At 38.6% G+C, this 13,501-nt stretch overlaps 1 protein-coding gene across 5 annotated transcripts in view; it reads right to left on the minus strand.

The window, feature by feature from the left end:
• The window catches only part of NETO2 (neuropilin and tolloid like 2), a 74,270-nt gene that overhangs the window by 40,249 nt on the left and 20,520 nt on the right, over positions 1-13,501 (minus strand). For 4 of the 5 annotated variants that reach the window (XM_062176275.1, XM_062176271.1, XM_062176274.1 and 1 more), the window contains 2 exons: positions 8,447-8,491; positions 8,236-8,363 (listed from right to left, as the gene is read on the minus strand). In XM_062176275.1, coding sequence (XP_062032259.1) covers positions 8,236-8,363; positions 8,447-8,491 — 173 coding nt within the window. The remainder of the gene's footprint in view (positions 1-8,235; positions 8,364-8,446; positions 8,492-13,501) is intronic. The other variant, XM_062176272.1, reaches the window with a different exon arrangement.

Raw genomic sequence — 13,501 nt, forward strand, 5'->3', positions numbered from 1 at the left:
GCCTTCCCATGCCCATTAGCGGAGAGACGGATCTGAAGTGGAATAGCTGAGTCTTGAACTGGTGAACATATGGGATGTTGGTGCTGAAGGCAGTGGCTTTACCCAGACACTACAGCAGGGACCCTTATAATTATTTTTTGGAATATTTATTTGAAAGGCAGAGTTAGGGAGAGACATATCTTCCACCCACTGGTTCACTCCCTCAAATGGATGCAATGGCCAGAGCTGGGCGAGTCCAAAACCAGGAGCTTCTTCTGGGACTTCCATGTAGGTGCAGGGGCCCAAGTATTTGCATCATCTTCTGCTGCTTTCCTAGACATATTACCAGGGATCTGGATTGGAAGTAGAGCAGTTGAGACTTGAACTGGTATCTACATGGGATGCCAGTGTTGCATTTGGTGACTTTACTTGTTATACCACAATGCTGGGCCCTGAAATCAAACTATTTGGGCCACCACCACTACCTCCCACAGTCTACATTGGAGGGAAGCTGGAGAATGGAGCCAGAACTGGAAAGTGAACTCAGGCACTCTGATGTAGGATGTGGCTATCTTTAACTGCTAGGTTAAACACTTGTTATTTTTTATTGTATCTTGGTGCTATGGTTTACATACTTTGAGTACGTGCCCCAAACGTTCATACACTAGAAGCTTGGTCCTCAGTATGGCAATGTTGATAGTGGAATGTGGAAGACGACTAAGTCATTAGGGAGTACTGCCTTTGGGAGGGATTAATGTAGATCTCACAAGGAACCAATTAGGTCAGTACAGTTGTTATAAAAACAACAATCAGTACCACATTGTGTAAGAGTTGCAAAAGTGGTCATGCTTTTTTTTTTTTTTTTTTTTTGACAGGCAGAGTGGATAGTGAGAGAGAGACAGAGAGAAAGGTCTTCCTTTTTGCCGCTGGTTCACCCTCCAATGGCTGCTGCGGCCGGTGCATCTCGCTGATCTGAAGCCAGGAGCCAGGTGCTTCTCCTGGTCTCCCATGCGGGTGCAGGGCCCAAGGACTTGGGCCATCCTCCACTGCCTTCCCGGGCCATAGCAGAGAGCTGGCCTGGAAGAGGGGCAACCAGGGCTAGAACCCGGTGTGCCGGCGCCGCAAGGCAGAGGATTAGCCTGTTAAGCCACGGCGCCGGCCCATGCTTGTCTTATTCCAGATCAGAAGGGAAAAGTTTTCAGCTCCCCCCCTATGCAGTATAATGCTGGTTGTTGGTTTATCATATATAGACTTTATAATTTTGAGCAATGTGCCTTCTACATCTAATTTCAGGAGGGTTTATATCACGAAGGGTTTTTGAATCCTATCAAATGCTTTCTCTGTATCTACTGAGATGACCATATGGTTTTTATTCTTCATTCTATTGATGAGATTTATGATGTTTATTGATTTGCAAATGTTGAAGCACCTTGCATCTTTGGGATAAATTCCACTTGATCATGATGCATGATTCATTTTTTTGTGGTTTTGGATTAGATTGCTAGTATCTTGTTGAGAATTTTTGCATCTATGTTCATTAAGGATATAGGTTCATACTTTTTATATCATGTCTTTGGTTTTGCTATCAAAGTATTACTGGCCTTATAAAAACAATTTGGCAGAGTTCCCTCCTGTTCAATATTTTGGAATAGTTTGAAAAGTATTGAAGTTATTTCTTGTTTTGAACAGTTCAGTAGCAAAACCATCAGGTCCCGGACTTTTCCTTGATGGAAGACTGCTGAATACTGCTTCGATGTCATTGCTTGTTATGGGTCTGTTTAGGCTGACTATCTCTTCTTGATTTAATCTTGGTGGGGTATATGAATCCAGAAATTCACCCATTGCTTTGAGGTTTTCCAGTTTATCAGCATTTAGTTCTTCATAGTAGTTTCTTATGGTCCTTTGTATTTCAGTGGTGTTGGTTGCAATCTCTCCTTTTTCACCTCTAATTCTGAATTTTTTCCTTTTTTTCTTTGTTAGTCTGGCTAGAGGTTTATCTATCTTGTTTACTTTCTCAAAAATAATTTTTTTGTTTTGTTGATCTTGTGTAATTTTTTTAGTTTCAATTTATTTTTGTTCTGATCCTTATTATTTCTCATCTCCTGTCGATTTTCAGTTTGGTTTGTCTTTGTTTATCTATGTCTTCAAGATGTATCATTAGATCTTTCCTTTGAGACTTTTTTTTTTAATGTAAGCATGGAATACTATAAAATTTCCTTTTAATACTACTTTTGCTGTATCCCACAGGTTTTGATGTTGTGTTCTCATTTTGTTTCAAGAAAGTTTGATTTCCTTTTTAATTCCTTTAATAATCCATAGCATGCTGTTTAATTTCCATGTATTTAAGAGTATTCTTTGGTTCTTCTCATTGTTGAGTTCTAGCTTTATTTCCTTATGGTCTGAGAAGACCCATAGTATGATTTCAATTTTTAAATTTGCTAAGACTTGATTTGTAGCCCAATATGTGGTCTATCCTAGAAAATGTATCTTCTATGTGGGAGTTAAAATTTAAAACAAAACAAAACAAAAAAAGAAATGTTCATGTATCAATATTACAGCAAATACAGTTTTGTTAAACTATGATTTACATCTTTGTCAAGCCAACAGTTAAGAATGCTATACTACTATAGTTTTAATGATTTGTGATTACTTTAAAACTTACTATATATGGGTGAAATCATTTTTCCATTTAATTATTATTTATCACCACTGTGTGTAGTCCCACTAAACTAGGGTCTTTTTGCTTTTTACTTTTTATACTTATCCGGTGAAGCATTAAGCTTTTATACTGTAAAAAATTTAAAATGTTATCTCAAAAGCTAAGAAAAAATGGCAGAAGGGAGATGGGGGAGCGAGGAAGGGAGGGAGGAAGAGAGGAAATGAAAACCATTATGTTCTTAGAATTCTATCTACAAATCACATTGAATCTATTAAAAAAATTAAAATATTTAAAATAAAATTTAGAAAGTAAAAAGAGCAACCATGGCCTCTGAGTCTCTCTTGCCCCATCTTATTGTGACTGCCATCTTTTCACACACACACTCCCACTATGCCATCTTCCATTTGATGATGTAGCCAAAAGGTCTTCATCAAAGTCTGAACCAAGGGGCTTACATGTAAGACCTTTGACTTCCAGCTTCCACAGCTGTGATACAAATAAACCTCTTTACCCATTACTTGCTTCAGGGATCTTGTTATAGCAATACAAAGTAGATTAATATTTCTGGACATTCTGAATACCATTTTGTGAGATTTTGGTTCTACTAAGTCCATGGAAGCTGTTGACATTTGTTCTTTGTACTGTTTCACCAGGCAATCAACTGAGGTTTGGACAAGTTCTGTCTCACTTTGTGGGGGTGGGAGTCCCAATGCTGGCTCAGTTTTCAAAGTCTTTGGTGGTCTGGGGCTTGCCCTGGTCATATGCCACACTAAGAGATTTGAATGGTGGTCTGTTGTAATTTGGTTCTCAATGTGTTTATCACATATCTCTGGATATATTCTATGTACATCCATGTCCATAATGCTTTCCCTTTTCTTGTTCATTCTATAAGACTCACTCAACACTCTCCAGATAATAACAGTCTTCTTTTCATATTTCCTTTGGCCAGAAAGACAAGGTTTCCTCAAGGTTTTAGCCTCCTACCCTGTTACAATTTCTGAATGACAGGAGAGAAAAAAATAGGGATTTCTTCCATATTCTTCAGATATCACCATCTTAGGCTGTTTACAAATATATTAAAGTGTAATCATAATATTCTCCTAGGATAATCAAACACTTTTATTATGGAAAATTTCAAACACTCAAAAGCAGACAAAATACACTCCCATGTACCTATCCCCAAAGCTTAGCCAATCTTATTTTATCTTACATTTGTGTACCTTATAGACAATTCTAAGAAACTTAATTATTTCATCTGTTAACAGTTTCATATGTATCACCAAAGCCACTTACAAAAATATCCACTACCCTATTAATGAACTAAGCAAATGAGGAACTTTGCATGAAATACTACTCAGAGTTCAAATTTTAAATTTTGCAATATCATTATTTCTCTCCATTTATAAATGTTTGAATCTATAAGTTCATTTAACATTGTTATCTCTTATAATAAATCTATGGATTCTCCTGTGTTTTTAAGATTTACTTATTTGAAAGGCAGAGTTACAGAGAGAGGGACAGGCAGAAAGAGATCTTCCATCCACTGGTTCACTCCCCAAATGGCTTCAACAGCCAGTTTTTTCGCCCTTTTCTGTGTTTTTCCCTCCCTCCGCCTTGGTCATTTATTCAGTGAAGAAACATTCAGGCTTTTTCTCTTGTGTTCAGTAGGCCTACTTCAGAGTTGGTTGATCTTATATAGTTTTAAATGTTTGCTGTTGTTGACTTATGTTGACATATTTTCTATCTTCCATATGTATTTTTGTTTTCCTACATAAATCTTGCCAGAAGTTTGTCTACTGGCAGCTTTTACAAAGAACAAGCTTTTAGTTTTCTTGATGCTTTCTTTTGGTATCTTTCCTTTAAATTTCTGCCATTGTGTTAATATCCTTTACTTTCACTGGATTTATCATTCTTTTATTTTTTTTTATTTATTTATTTTTATTATTATTATTTTTTTTGACAGGCAGAGTGGACAGGGAGAGAGAGAGAGACAGAGAGAAAGGTCTTCCTTTTGCCGTTGGTTCACCCTCCAATGGTCGCCGCGGTAGCGCGCTGCGGCCGGCGCACCGCGCTGATCCGATGGCAGGAGCCAGGTGCTTCTCCTGGTCTCCCATGGGGTGCAGGACCCAAGGACTTGGGCCATCCTCCACTGCACTCCCTAGCCACAGCAGAGAGCTGGCCTGGAAGAGGGGCAACCGGGACAGGATCGGTGCCCCAACCGGGACTAGAACCCGGTGTGCCGGCGCCGCAAGGCGGAGGATTAGCCTGTTGAGCCACGGCGCCGGCTGGATTTATCATTCTTTTAAATTCTTAAGTTGCATCTGAAGTCATTAAGTATCAATTTTTTTTTTTTGTCTACTAAAGGAAGCATTTGTGGTCATAAAATTCCTCAAAGTACTATAACTGTATCCCACAATTTTTTGAGATGTATTTTTATTATTGAATGTTAAGAGTATTGAAATTTCCATCCCAACTTCTCTGTGAGGTATGAATTACTCAGTATATTATTAAATTTCCAAACATAGGAGGTTTTAACATATGTAATTTCTTGCTGATTCCTAGTTTGTGTTTTTGTCAGAATGCCTTGAAAATATTTGTTATATGTTCAAACTTCCTTTGATAGTCCAGGGTACAGATCAGTTTTGAGAAATATTTCATGTATGCTGTAGAGAGTCCACTGTCTAGATGTAAGGAATAAAATATCATGCCATTCAGATATATTGTGTTGTTTTTGAGCCCATTTTTTGTTTGATCTAATTACTGAGAGGTGAAAAATTATCTACTATAATTGTGGATTTATCAATTTTCCCAGCAATCATTCATTTCATATATTTTGAGGCTATCATATTTAATTTTAAGTTATTTTATCTTCCTTCTGAATTACTGATATTCATGAATTCTATTTAAATAATTACATCAGTTCTTTTGATATCTGCCTGGTATTCCTTTCCTATTTTGTATTTTCAAATTTTCCTGTAAACAGGATATATTTGGATTTTAACTACAGCATTCGGTTCATTTACCATTTTTTTCCCAGAAATACCTTAATTTTGCCCTCAGTTTTCGATCAGAGTTTAGCAGGTTATGGAAATGTATATTAAGAGCTAATTTTTCTCTCAGTACTTCAAAGATACTATCCTATTTTCTTTGGACTTCCATTTTTGAAGAGATTTTTTTTTTTATTTTGAAAGAGATACAGAAAGGGGCAGAGGGTGGAACTTTCATCCACTGGTTCACTCCATAGATGGCTGCAAAGGGAGGCACTGGGCCAGGTTGAAGCCAGGAGCTTCATCTGGGTCTCCCATATAGGTGGCAGAGGCCCAAACCCTTGGGCCATCTTCTGCTGCTTTTCCTAGTCCATTGGCAGGGAACTGGATCTGAGGCAGAGGAGCCGGCACATGAACTGGAGCTCATATGGAATGAGCTAGCCCCTGGACTTCTATTTAACTAGCGATATTTCTAGGGTCAATCTAAATAGCATCCCTTTGTAGGAAATCTTCCTCCCCACCCCCAGCTTGTTTTAAAAGTGCCTCTGCCTTGGGGTCCAATGTAAGAGGGTATCACAGGACCAGTGATGTGGTGTAGTGGATAAAGCCTGCCACCTGCAGTGATGGCATCCCATATGGGATGGTTCAAGTCCCGGCTGCTCCATTTCTGATCCAACTCTCTGCTATGGCCTGGGAAAGCAGTGGAAGATGGCCCAAGTGCTTGGGCCCCTGCACCCTCATGGGAGAGCTGGCAGAAGCTCTGGGCTCCTGGCTTTGGATTGGTGGAGCTCAAGCCATTGCGGACAACTGGGGAGTGAACCAGTGGATGGGATACCTCTTTCTTTCTGCCTCTCCTTCTCTCTGTGTAACTCCAACTTTCAAATAAATAAATCTGTAAAAACAGAAGAAAAAAAAAAGGAGGTACCACTTAAAAACAATTTTTTTTCCTGCTTGGAGTCATTGTTTGTCATATCTTTAATCCTTGAAATTTTTCTTAAGAACAAAATGCCACTCCTTCTCAGCACTACATTTTAGGTAATTTCTTCAGATGTATTTTTCAGTAACTATACTTTGCAAGAAACCTCTTGCCACAGAACCAAGAGGGGGACTCCTATGAAGGAGCTGCCCAATAACTATACTTTTAACTTATGGACGTTCTCTTTGGGTTTTAAATGTGCCTGGTAATTATTATCTCTCATCATTTTGTTTCTTACCTACAGGATACTGAAAACATTTAAGTTCTTGGGGATCTAAGAAATTTCTGTTTTTTATGTTTGCTACTCTACTTCATAGTGGGTTATGAACAGAGTTGTTTTCTCATTTTGAGTTGTAAGCTTACCTTCTGCAGTATTTATTAATGGAAATGCTGTAGACTACTGTGTTATTTGGAATTTACTTTTGTCATACACCTCCAAAATTTTTTAAGCCCAGAACCATTTTGTTGTTTTTCGCTCTTAGTGGTTCCTGGATTGAGTAGGAACTGTAAATTTATACCCTAGACCTTGATAAAGGTAAGTTCCTAGGTATAAAGTCTTAGGAAGACCCCAGTTTTATCCCAACCCTGACAAAAGGCCTGAAAAACAAGTTTGTCATCAACATGTACTAGTGGACTTTTTCCTCTTCTATCCTTTCATGTTCTAGCTTTGAGGGTTCCAGCTTTACGTGAAGGGGTCAAAAAGGTCATACGGATTTAGGCCTCCCCCACTCCCCGCCCCGCTTTCAGTGTGTATATTAAAACCAAGCTCCTGGCATATCTGCCTCTGGCAGTAACAAACACGTTACCGAAATCAGCCAAGGGAATCTGTAACATCAATTTCAGTTTAAACGCTCTAATTCACAGTTATGTCTATTTCTAGACTGTAAGAATTATTCTCCTTTTTGGAACTTACATATGCATTTAAAGTGATATTTATACATGCTTTCAGGTGGTTTTTGTAACAGATAAGTTTTCTGGTTATCTAGAGTATTACCAAGATTGTAAATCTGATTTTCATGATTCTTTAAAGGGATGTTCTCAAAACTCTCATCCCATCTGCTTTTTACATACATATACATTAAATGTAATTTTAACTCTGTTGATATTCGTAGAAAAATAAATTAAAAGCAGAAAGCAAAAGTAGCTAGCAAGCAATCTCAATCTGTCAGAGTTAGTTAAAAACATACAGTACTTTTCAATAGAACACTCCATGAGTACCCAAAAACAGCAAAGAAAAGAGAATTAATTCTCAACAGGTTTGTGTTTTACACTGCTAAGGCTAAATTTGTGACCTTTGAAAAGATACCTTAACCTCAAGCAGTTTAGTTTTCTTCCTCATAAAATAAGGTTTTTATGAATCCATATTGATCAATATCTGTACTCAGAAATTAGGAATCCACAGATTTTAAGAATCTTAATCTTTTAAGATTCTCAATCTATGTGTATATTTCTGAACTTTTGATTTCAGCTTATTTAAATATAACATGGATCTTAAAAGTACTCCCCCAAAGTGACCAATTTTTAAAAACTTATAATATCAGTTTATATAATATTTACAAAAAGTGAAATAATACATCTTGCAAATTATATTTCATCATGTATGTTCTCTGAAGTGACTCATTACATAGCAATACCTTAGCTTTTGGAGTAGCCTTAATTGTCCATATGCAATCAACTGCTTGGCCAGGTTTTGTTTTTTCTTCTTGTTCTACCTGACTAGAACGTACTATTCCATCAGCTCCCGAGAGCTCAAACTGGCAATCTGGAAAAAATAAATGAATGATGTTGAAAGGAAAATAAGAATTATCAAAAAAGTCACAGGGAAAAAGAGGTAATATACTAAACCTGGGATGGGATTTAAAATACCTCCTAGGTAGGTAAAATCTGGATCTGTAACAGAAAAAAGAAGAAAGTTGTTGGTATTGAAATAGTTACTTCATAGCTCAACATCTTAAGTTACTTCTAAAGCTCCATTAAACAGCAAGGTAAGAGAAACTTTCATTGATGTAGCATACATACTGGCCATTTTATGAGCTCACTTATACTTTTGATACCATAATAAATTAAAAATGTACTTATGCTACTCGAAAACTCCAACTGTTAAAAGGAGTAGCTAGAGCACCAATGGATGAACAGATTTTAAAAAGTATAAAAATACAATGGAACGCTATTCAGCCTTAAAAAGGAATAAAATACTTTTTTGCTGAATCATATTAAATTTACCTCCTAAATTTTTACTTAAATGGATGGTAATTGTTGCAACACTCCATGAATGTACTTTATGCCAATGAACTGTAAACCAGGAAATGACAGAGTAAACTTGTGAAATATATATTCCACTACAATAAAAATAAATCTTTAAAAATTTAAAACTTTGGTATCTTAAAATTACGTGAAATTCAGATTAGAGTCATATATGTCAAATTTCCAGAATGAAAATACTGATGCATAGTCTCAGAATCTTTAGCCCGGCTAACCTTGCTGCAATCTTGATAAAATTATATATACTGAATCGATCTTCTGTATATAAAGATAATTGAAAATGAAAAAAAAACCTTGGTTTTAAATTGGAAATTGCATAGAAAATTAATCAATTTTTTAAAAATATCATGTAGGATCTCTGTCCTTAATGTGCTGTATATTGTGATTTAATGCTATAACTAGTATTCAAACAGTATTTTTCACTTTGTGTTGCTATGTGGGGGCAAACTGTTGAAATCTTTACTTAATATATACTAAACTGATCTTCTGTATATAAAGAGAATTGAAAATGAATCTTGATGTGAATGGAAGGGGAGAGGGAGCGGGAAAGGGAAGAGTTGCGGGTGGGAGGGAAGTTATGGGGGGGGAAGCCATTGTAATCCATGAGCTGTACTTTGGAAATTTATATTAAATAAAAGTTTTTTTAAAAAAAAAGGGCAAGACACACACAAAAAAAACTGTTAACTTTAATTTCAGATACTGTAGGAAGTTATCAAACTACATATTGAAAAGAGGTGGGAAATATCATTAGCTTAATTTACATTTCTTGATTGTTCTTTTTTAAACTTAAACCCATCCCTGCTAAAAGGGAACAACCAATATACATTTCATACTAGATTTTTCCCTGAGAAATGTCAAAGAGAAATTTAAATTTGAAACAGTATCAGGGGAGGAGGAAACCCACAAGCACTACTTGGTAAATTAATCAGAATCTCTGTATGTAGGCAAGAATTCTAGAACATGGTATTACTGCATTGAAATTTCCATAATTATATCAGTTACTTCCTGAATGTAACAATTCACTAAGAGCCTCTATGTCAACAAGTATCACCAACAGGTTACAGAATTTCATTTAAAAGTGCTAATTTCTCATTACTGCTATTAGGTTTTAGAAAAAGTTGCAATCTAGTCCTGGGTTTGCTTTTATAGGTGATCTAAGAAAATCATTTAATCACTGTCTTCTCATTTCTATAATGGAGTATTTAATTGACATTTCTGTCATTAGCTTAAAATTATGGTGTGCACAGAAACTGAGGCATTACAAAATGCAAATAAATGGTAAAAAGTCTAGAAAACCTAAGTATTTTATAATTTGTATTTGACTACATACCATATAAAGTTGTTCTCATATTTAAAATTAATGGAAAAGGAGCAGCTGGGACTAGAACCAGTGCCCATATGGGATGCCAGCGCCACAGGCAGAGGATTAACCTATTGTGCCTCTGCACCGGCCCCCTGGTAATTAGATTTTAGTCAGTTTTCTAAATCACAGAGATACCAATATGTAGTGGTTATTATTTGCTTGTTTTCATATTAGATTGAAGCTCTCCTGTGTCAACTGGCCACAGCCAGGGCAGCAACTAAGCAAGGCAAGTTCAAAATGTTTGTAAAATCTGGCCTACTTATCAACATTTCCATTGTGTTTACCATCATCAGTCATCTGGACTAGTGGAATAAACCAATGGAATAATAAAAACCCAATTCGTAATAATATATGTTGCATTTAGTCTGATTGGCTCAAGGCTTTTCCCTCTCATTCCTACGGGGAAACATAAGTTGTTTCTCTTCTTAGAGACAGAGACAATGCCACCTACTGGATTGCTCCCTAAATGTCCATAACAACTGGATCTGGACCAGGGCCAGAGCCAGCATCCAGGAACTCAATCCAGGTCCCCTACATGAGTGGCAGGGACCTAAACACCTGCTGCCTCCCAGGGTGTGCACTGGCAGGAAACTGGAATCGGAACTGCAGTTGGGACTCAGAACCAGGGACTTCAATGTGGGATGTGGGTTTCTTGACTGGTAAGTCAAATACCCATCCCAGTTATCTCCTTTTGAGAATACTGCCACCCTGCACACCTAAATGAAGGACTTCACAAGCCCATACTTTTTTTTTTTTTTTGGTTAAGATTTATTAGAAAGGCAGAAACAGGGAGAGAGGTCTTCCATCTGCTGTTTCACTTCCCAGATGGCCACCACAGCCAGAGCTATGCCATTCTGGAGCCAGGAGCTTCTTCTGGGTCTCCCACGTGGCTGCAGGGCCCGAGGGCTTTGGCCACCTTCCACTGCTTTCCCAGGGCATAGCAGAGAGCTGGATTGGAAGAGGAGCAGCCAGGACTCAAACCAGCATGCATTTGGGTTGCTGGCACTGCAGGCAGTAGCTTTAACCACCATGCCACAGTGCTGGCTCCAGCCCATATTCTTCAACGGAAGCTTCCTGCAAGGAATTCATTACTATCATACAACATGATACTAACTAGATCAAATATTCTTTCAATAGCCCACTCCCAGGAGATCACTCAAAGCCTGAAGCTTGGAGACAACATTTATTGGAAAAGACCAACTTAAAGATTCCCTACAACTCCTCTGGACAAAACCTTTTCTGGTTTCCCTAATTAACTTGTGCAGCTAATTAGAAGGGACAGACTCATGGATTCACATTTCTTATTTTGAAAAAAGACCACTGGGGCTGGCGCCGTGGCGCAGGTTAATCCTCTGCCTGCAGTGCAGGCATCCCATATGGGAGTCGGTTCTAGTCCTGGCTGCTCCTCTTCCAATCCAGCTCTCTGCTATGGCCTGAGAAAGCAGTAGGAGACGGCCCAAATGCCTAGTCTCCCTGCATGGGAGACCATGAAAAAGCATTTGGCTCCAGGTTTTGGGTTGGCACAGCTCCAGTTGCTGTGGCCATTTGGGGAGTGAACCAAGGGAAGGAAGACCTTTCTCTCTGTCTCTCCCTCTCACTGTCTGTAACTCTACCTCCCAAATAAATAATAAATAACCTAAAAAAATTAATTACTAGATTTCAAAAGAGCCATTTGGTAAGAGAAAATGATGGATGGGAACATAAAATAGCTTCCTGGGGGGTATGATCGGGACACTTGAGCAACAGTGGGTGAAGGTGTCTAGAAGTAATGCTGTCTGCATTGGACCATTTAGTTAGTATTCCAGTGGGGGATTCATGGATAAAGCTTAAAATTTCCTTTTGTGGGTGGGAGAATGGGGTGTGAACTTGGGGCTACCTAAAGATATCCCTTTTCAAGAAAACAATAGCCCTGTTCTCTCTTGCGATCATCAGGAGAGTGGCTTGGGCCTTTATTAACCTGTGATGCAGGCTTAGGTTTGAGAAACAGTGGAAAATAGGGGAGCCTTCAGAGACATAAGGTCTCTTTAAGGTGGCCACTTTGGCAACAGTGTCAGTTATCTTATTTCCTTTGCTCTCATCTGAGCAGATCAGTGACCCTGGATTTCAATGATCGCTGGAGCTACTGGAGCCTGAATTATGTCTAAGAGGGCAAGACATGTTCTATGTTCATTATGCATTAACCTCAGGAAGTTAGAAAGTGTTTCCAGAGAGTGCCAAAATCAGGAGCCCACCAAAAGCATAGCTATTATCTGTACAGAAGACTGGCAATGTTGTCTTTAGCTAGATGGCATGCTCTTGTAAATCCAGTCGCGGAGTGAGGAGCAGATCCAAGCACACAGTCATGAGGAACGTCGCTCTCTGGCAGGGGCAGTGGAGCACAGGACTGAGGAGACCACGCTGGGCGACAGGCAGGTGAGGAAAGGAGGATCCTCATGTCAGACAGTGAAGAGTTGTTGGGTGTGGTGAGAGCTAAGAAGGGTATCCACAGAGCAGGGAATATGGACAGTGAGAAAATCTTTCCAGTGACTCTAAATGAGTAGAGGTGGCAGCAACTGCCTTCGAACAGGAAGGTAACCCCAGAGCACTGGGTCTAACTACTGACTCTAGTATCCCACTGAACTTATTCTGTCCATGTGGTTAAGTGACAGCTCCCCAGGCATTCTCTTCTTCATGACTAAATGGAGGGGGAGGTGGTATTTGCAGTGCCTTAAAGTTAGGACCAAAGTTTATTGAGTCTTTATGTTTTCAAAGTGTCCCCCCCCCCCCCTTAGAGGGCCATTGAATGGGATCAGATAAGAGGGGATTTTCTTAGTAAATTGTGAAGAGGCTGAGACATCAAGGAGAAATTTAGTAGCCAGTTTGGGCGGTAACCTAAAAGTCCCACAAATCTTGAATTCTCTCAGTGCAGGGAGTAGGGAATGCCAATATGCTTAGAAGAAATGGAGGGTCAAGTTTTAGACCCTTCCGTGTCAAGTGGTAACCGCAAAATTTAACTGACATCTGACAGAATCGAAGTCTTTGAGAACTTATGCCCTTTAGAGTCCAGACTACAGAGTAAGAGGATGATGTTGGCAAGGCAAGCTTCTTGGGATGGAAAACACAAAAGCAGAGTGTTCAACTATATTGGAAAGAAATGTTAGCTAGATTCAGGCTTGAAGAATTTGAGAGCAGTAGGGTGAAGCTTTCAAGTATATCCTTAAGAAAGGACTGTCTGGTTATATTGTTAGCCTTTCTGGGCAAAAGCAAAGAGGTACTGGCTGCTGGGGTCTACTAGT

This window comes from Lepus europaeus, chromosome 19 (assembly GCF_033115175.1).
Source record: "Lepus europaeus isolate LE1 chromosome 19, mLepTim1.pri, whole genome shotgun sequence".
Taxonomy (NCBI): Eukaryota; Metazoa; Chordata; class Mammalia; order Lagomorpha; family Leporidae; genus Lepus; species Lepus europaeus.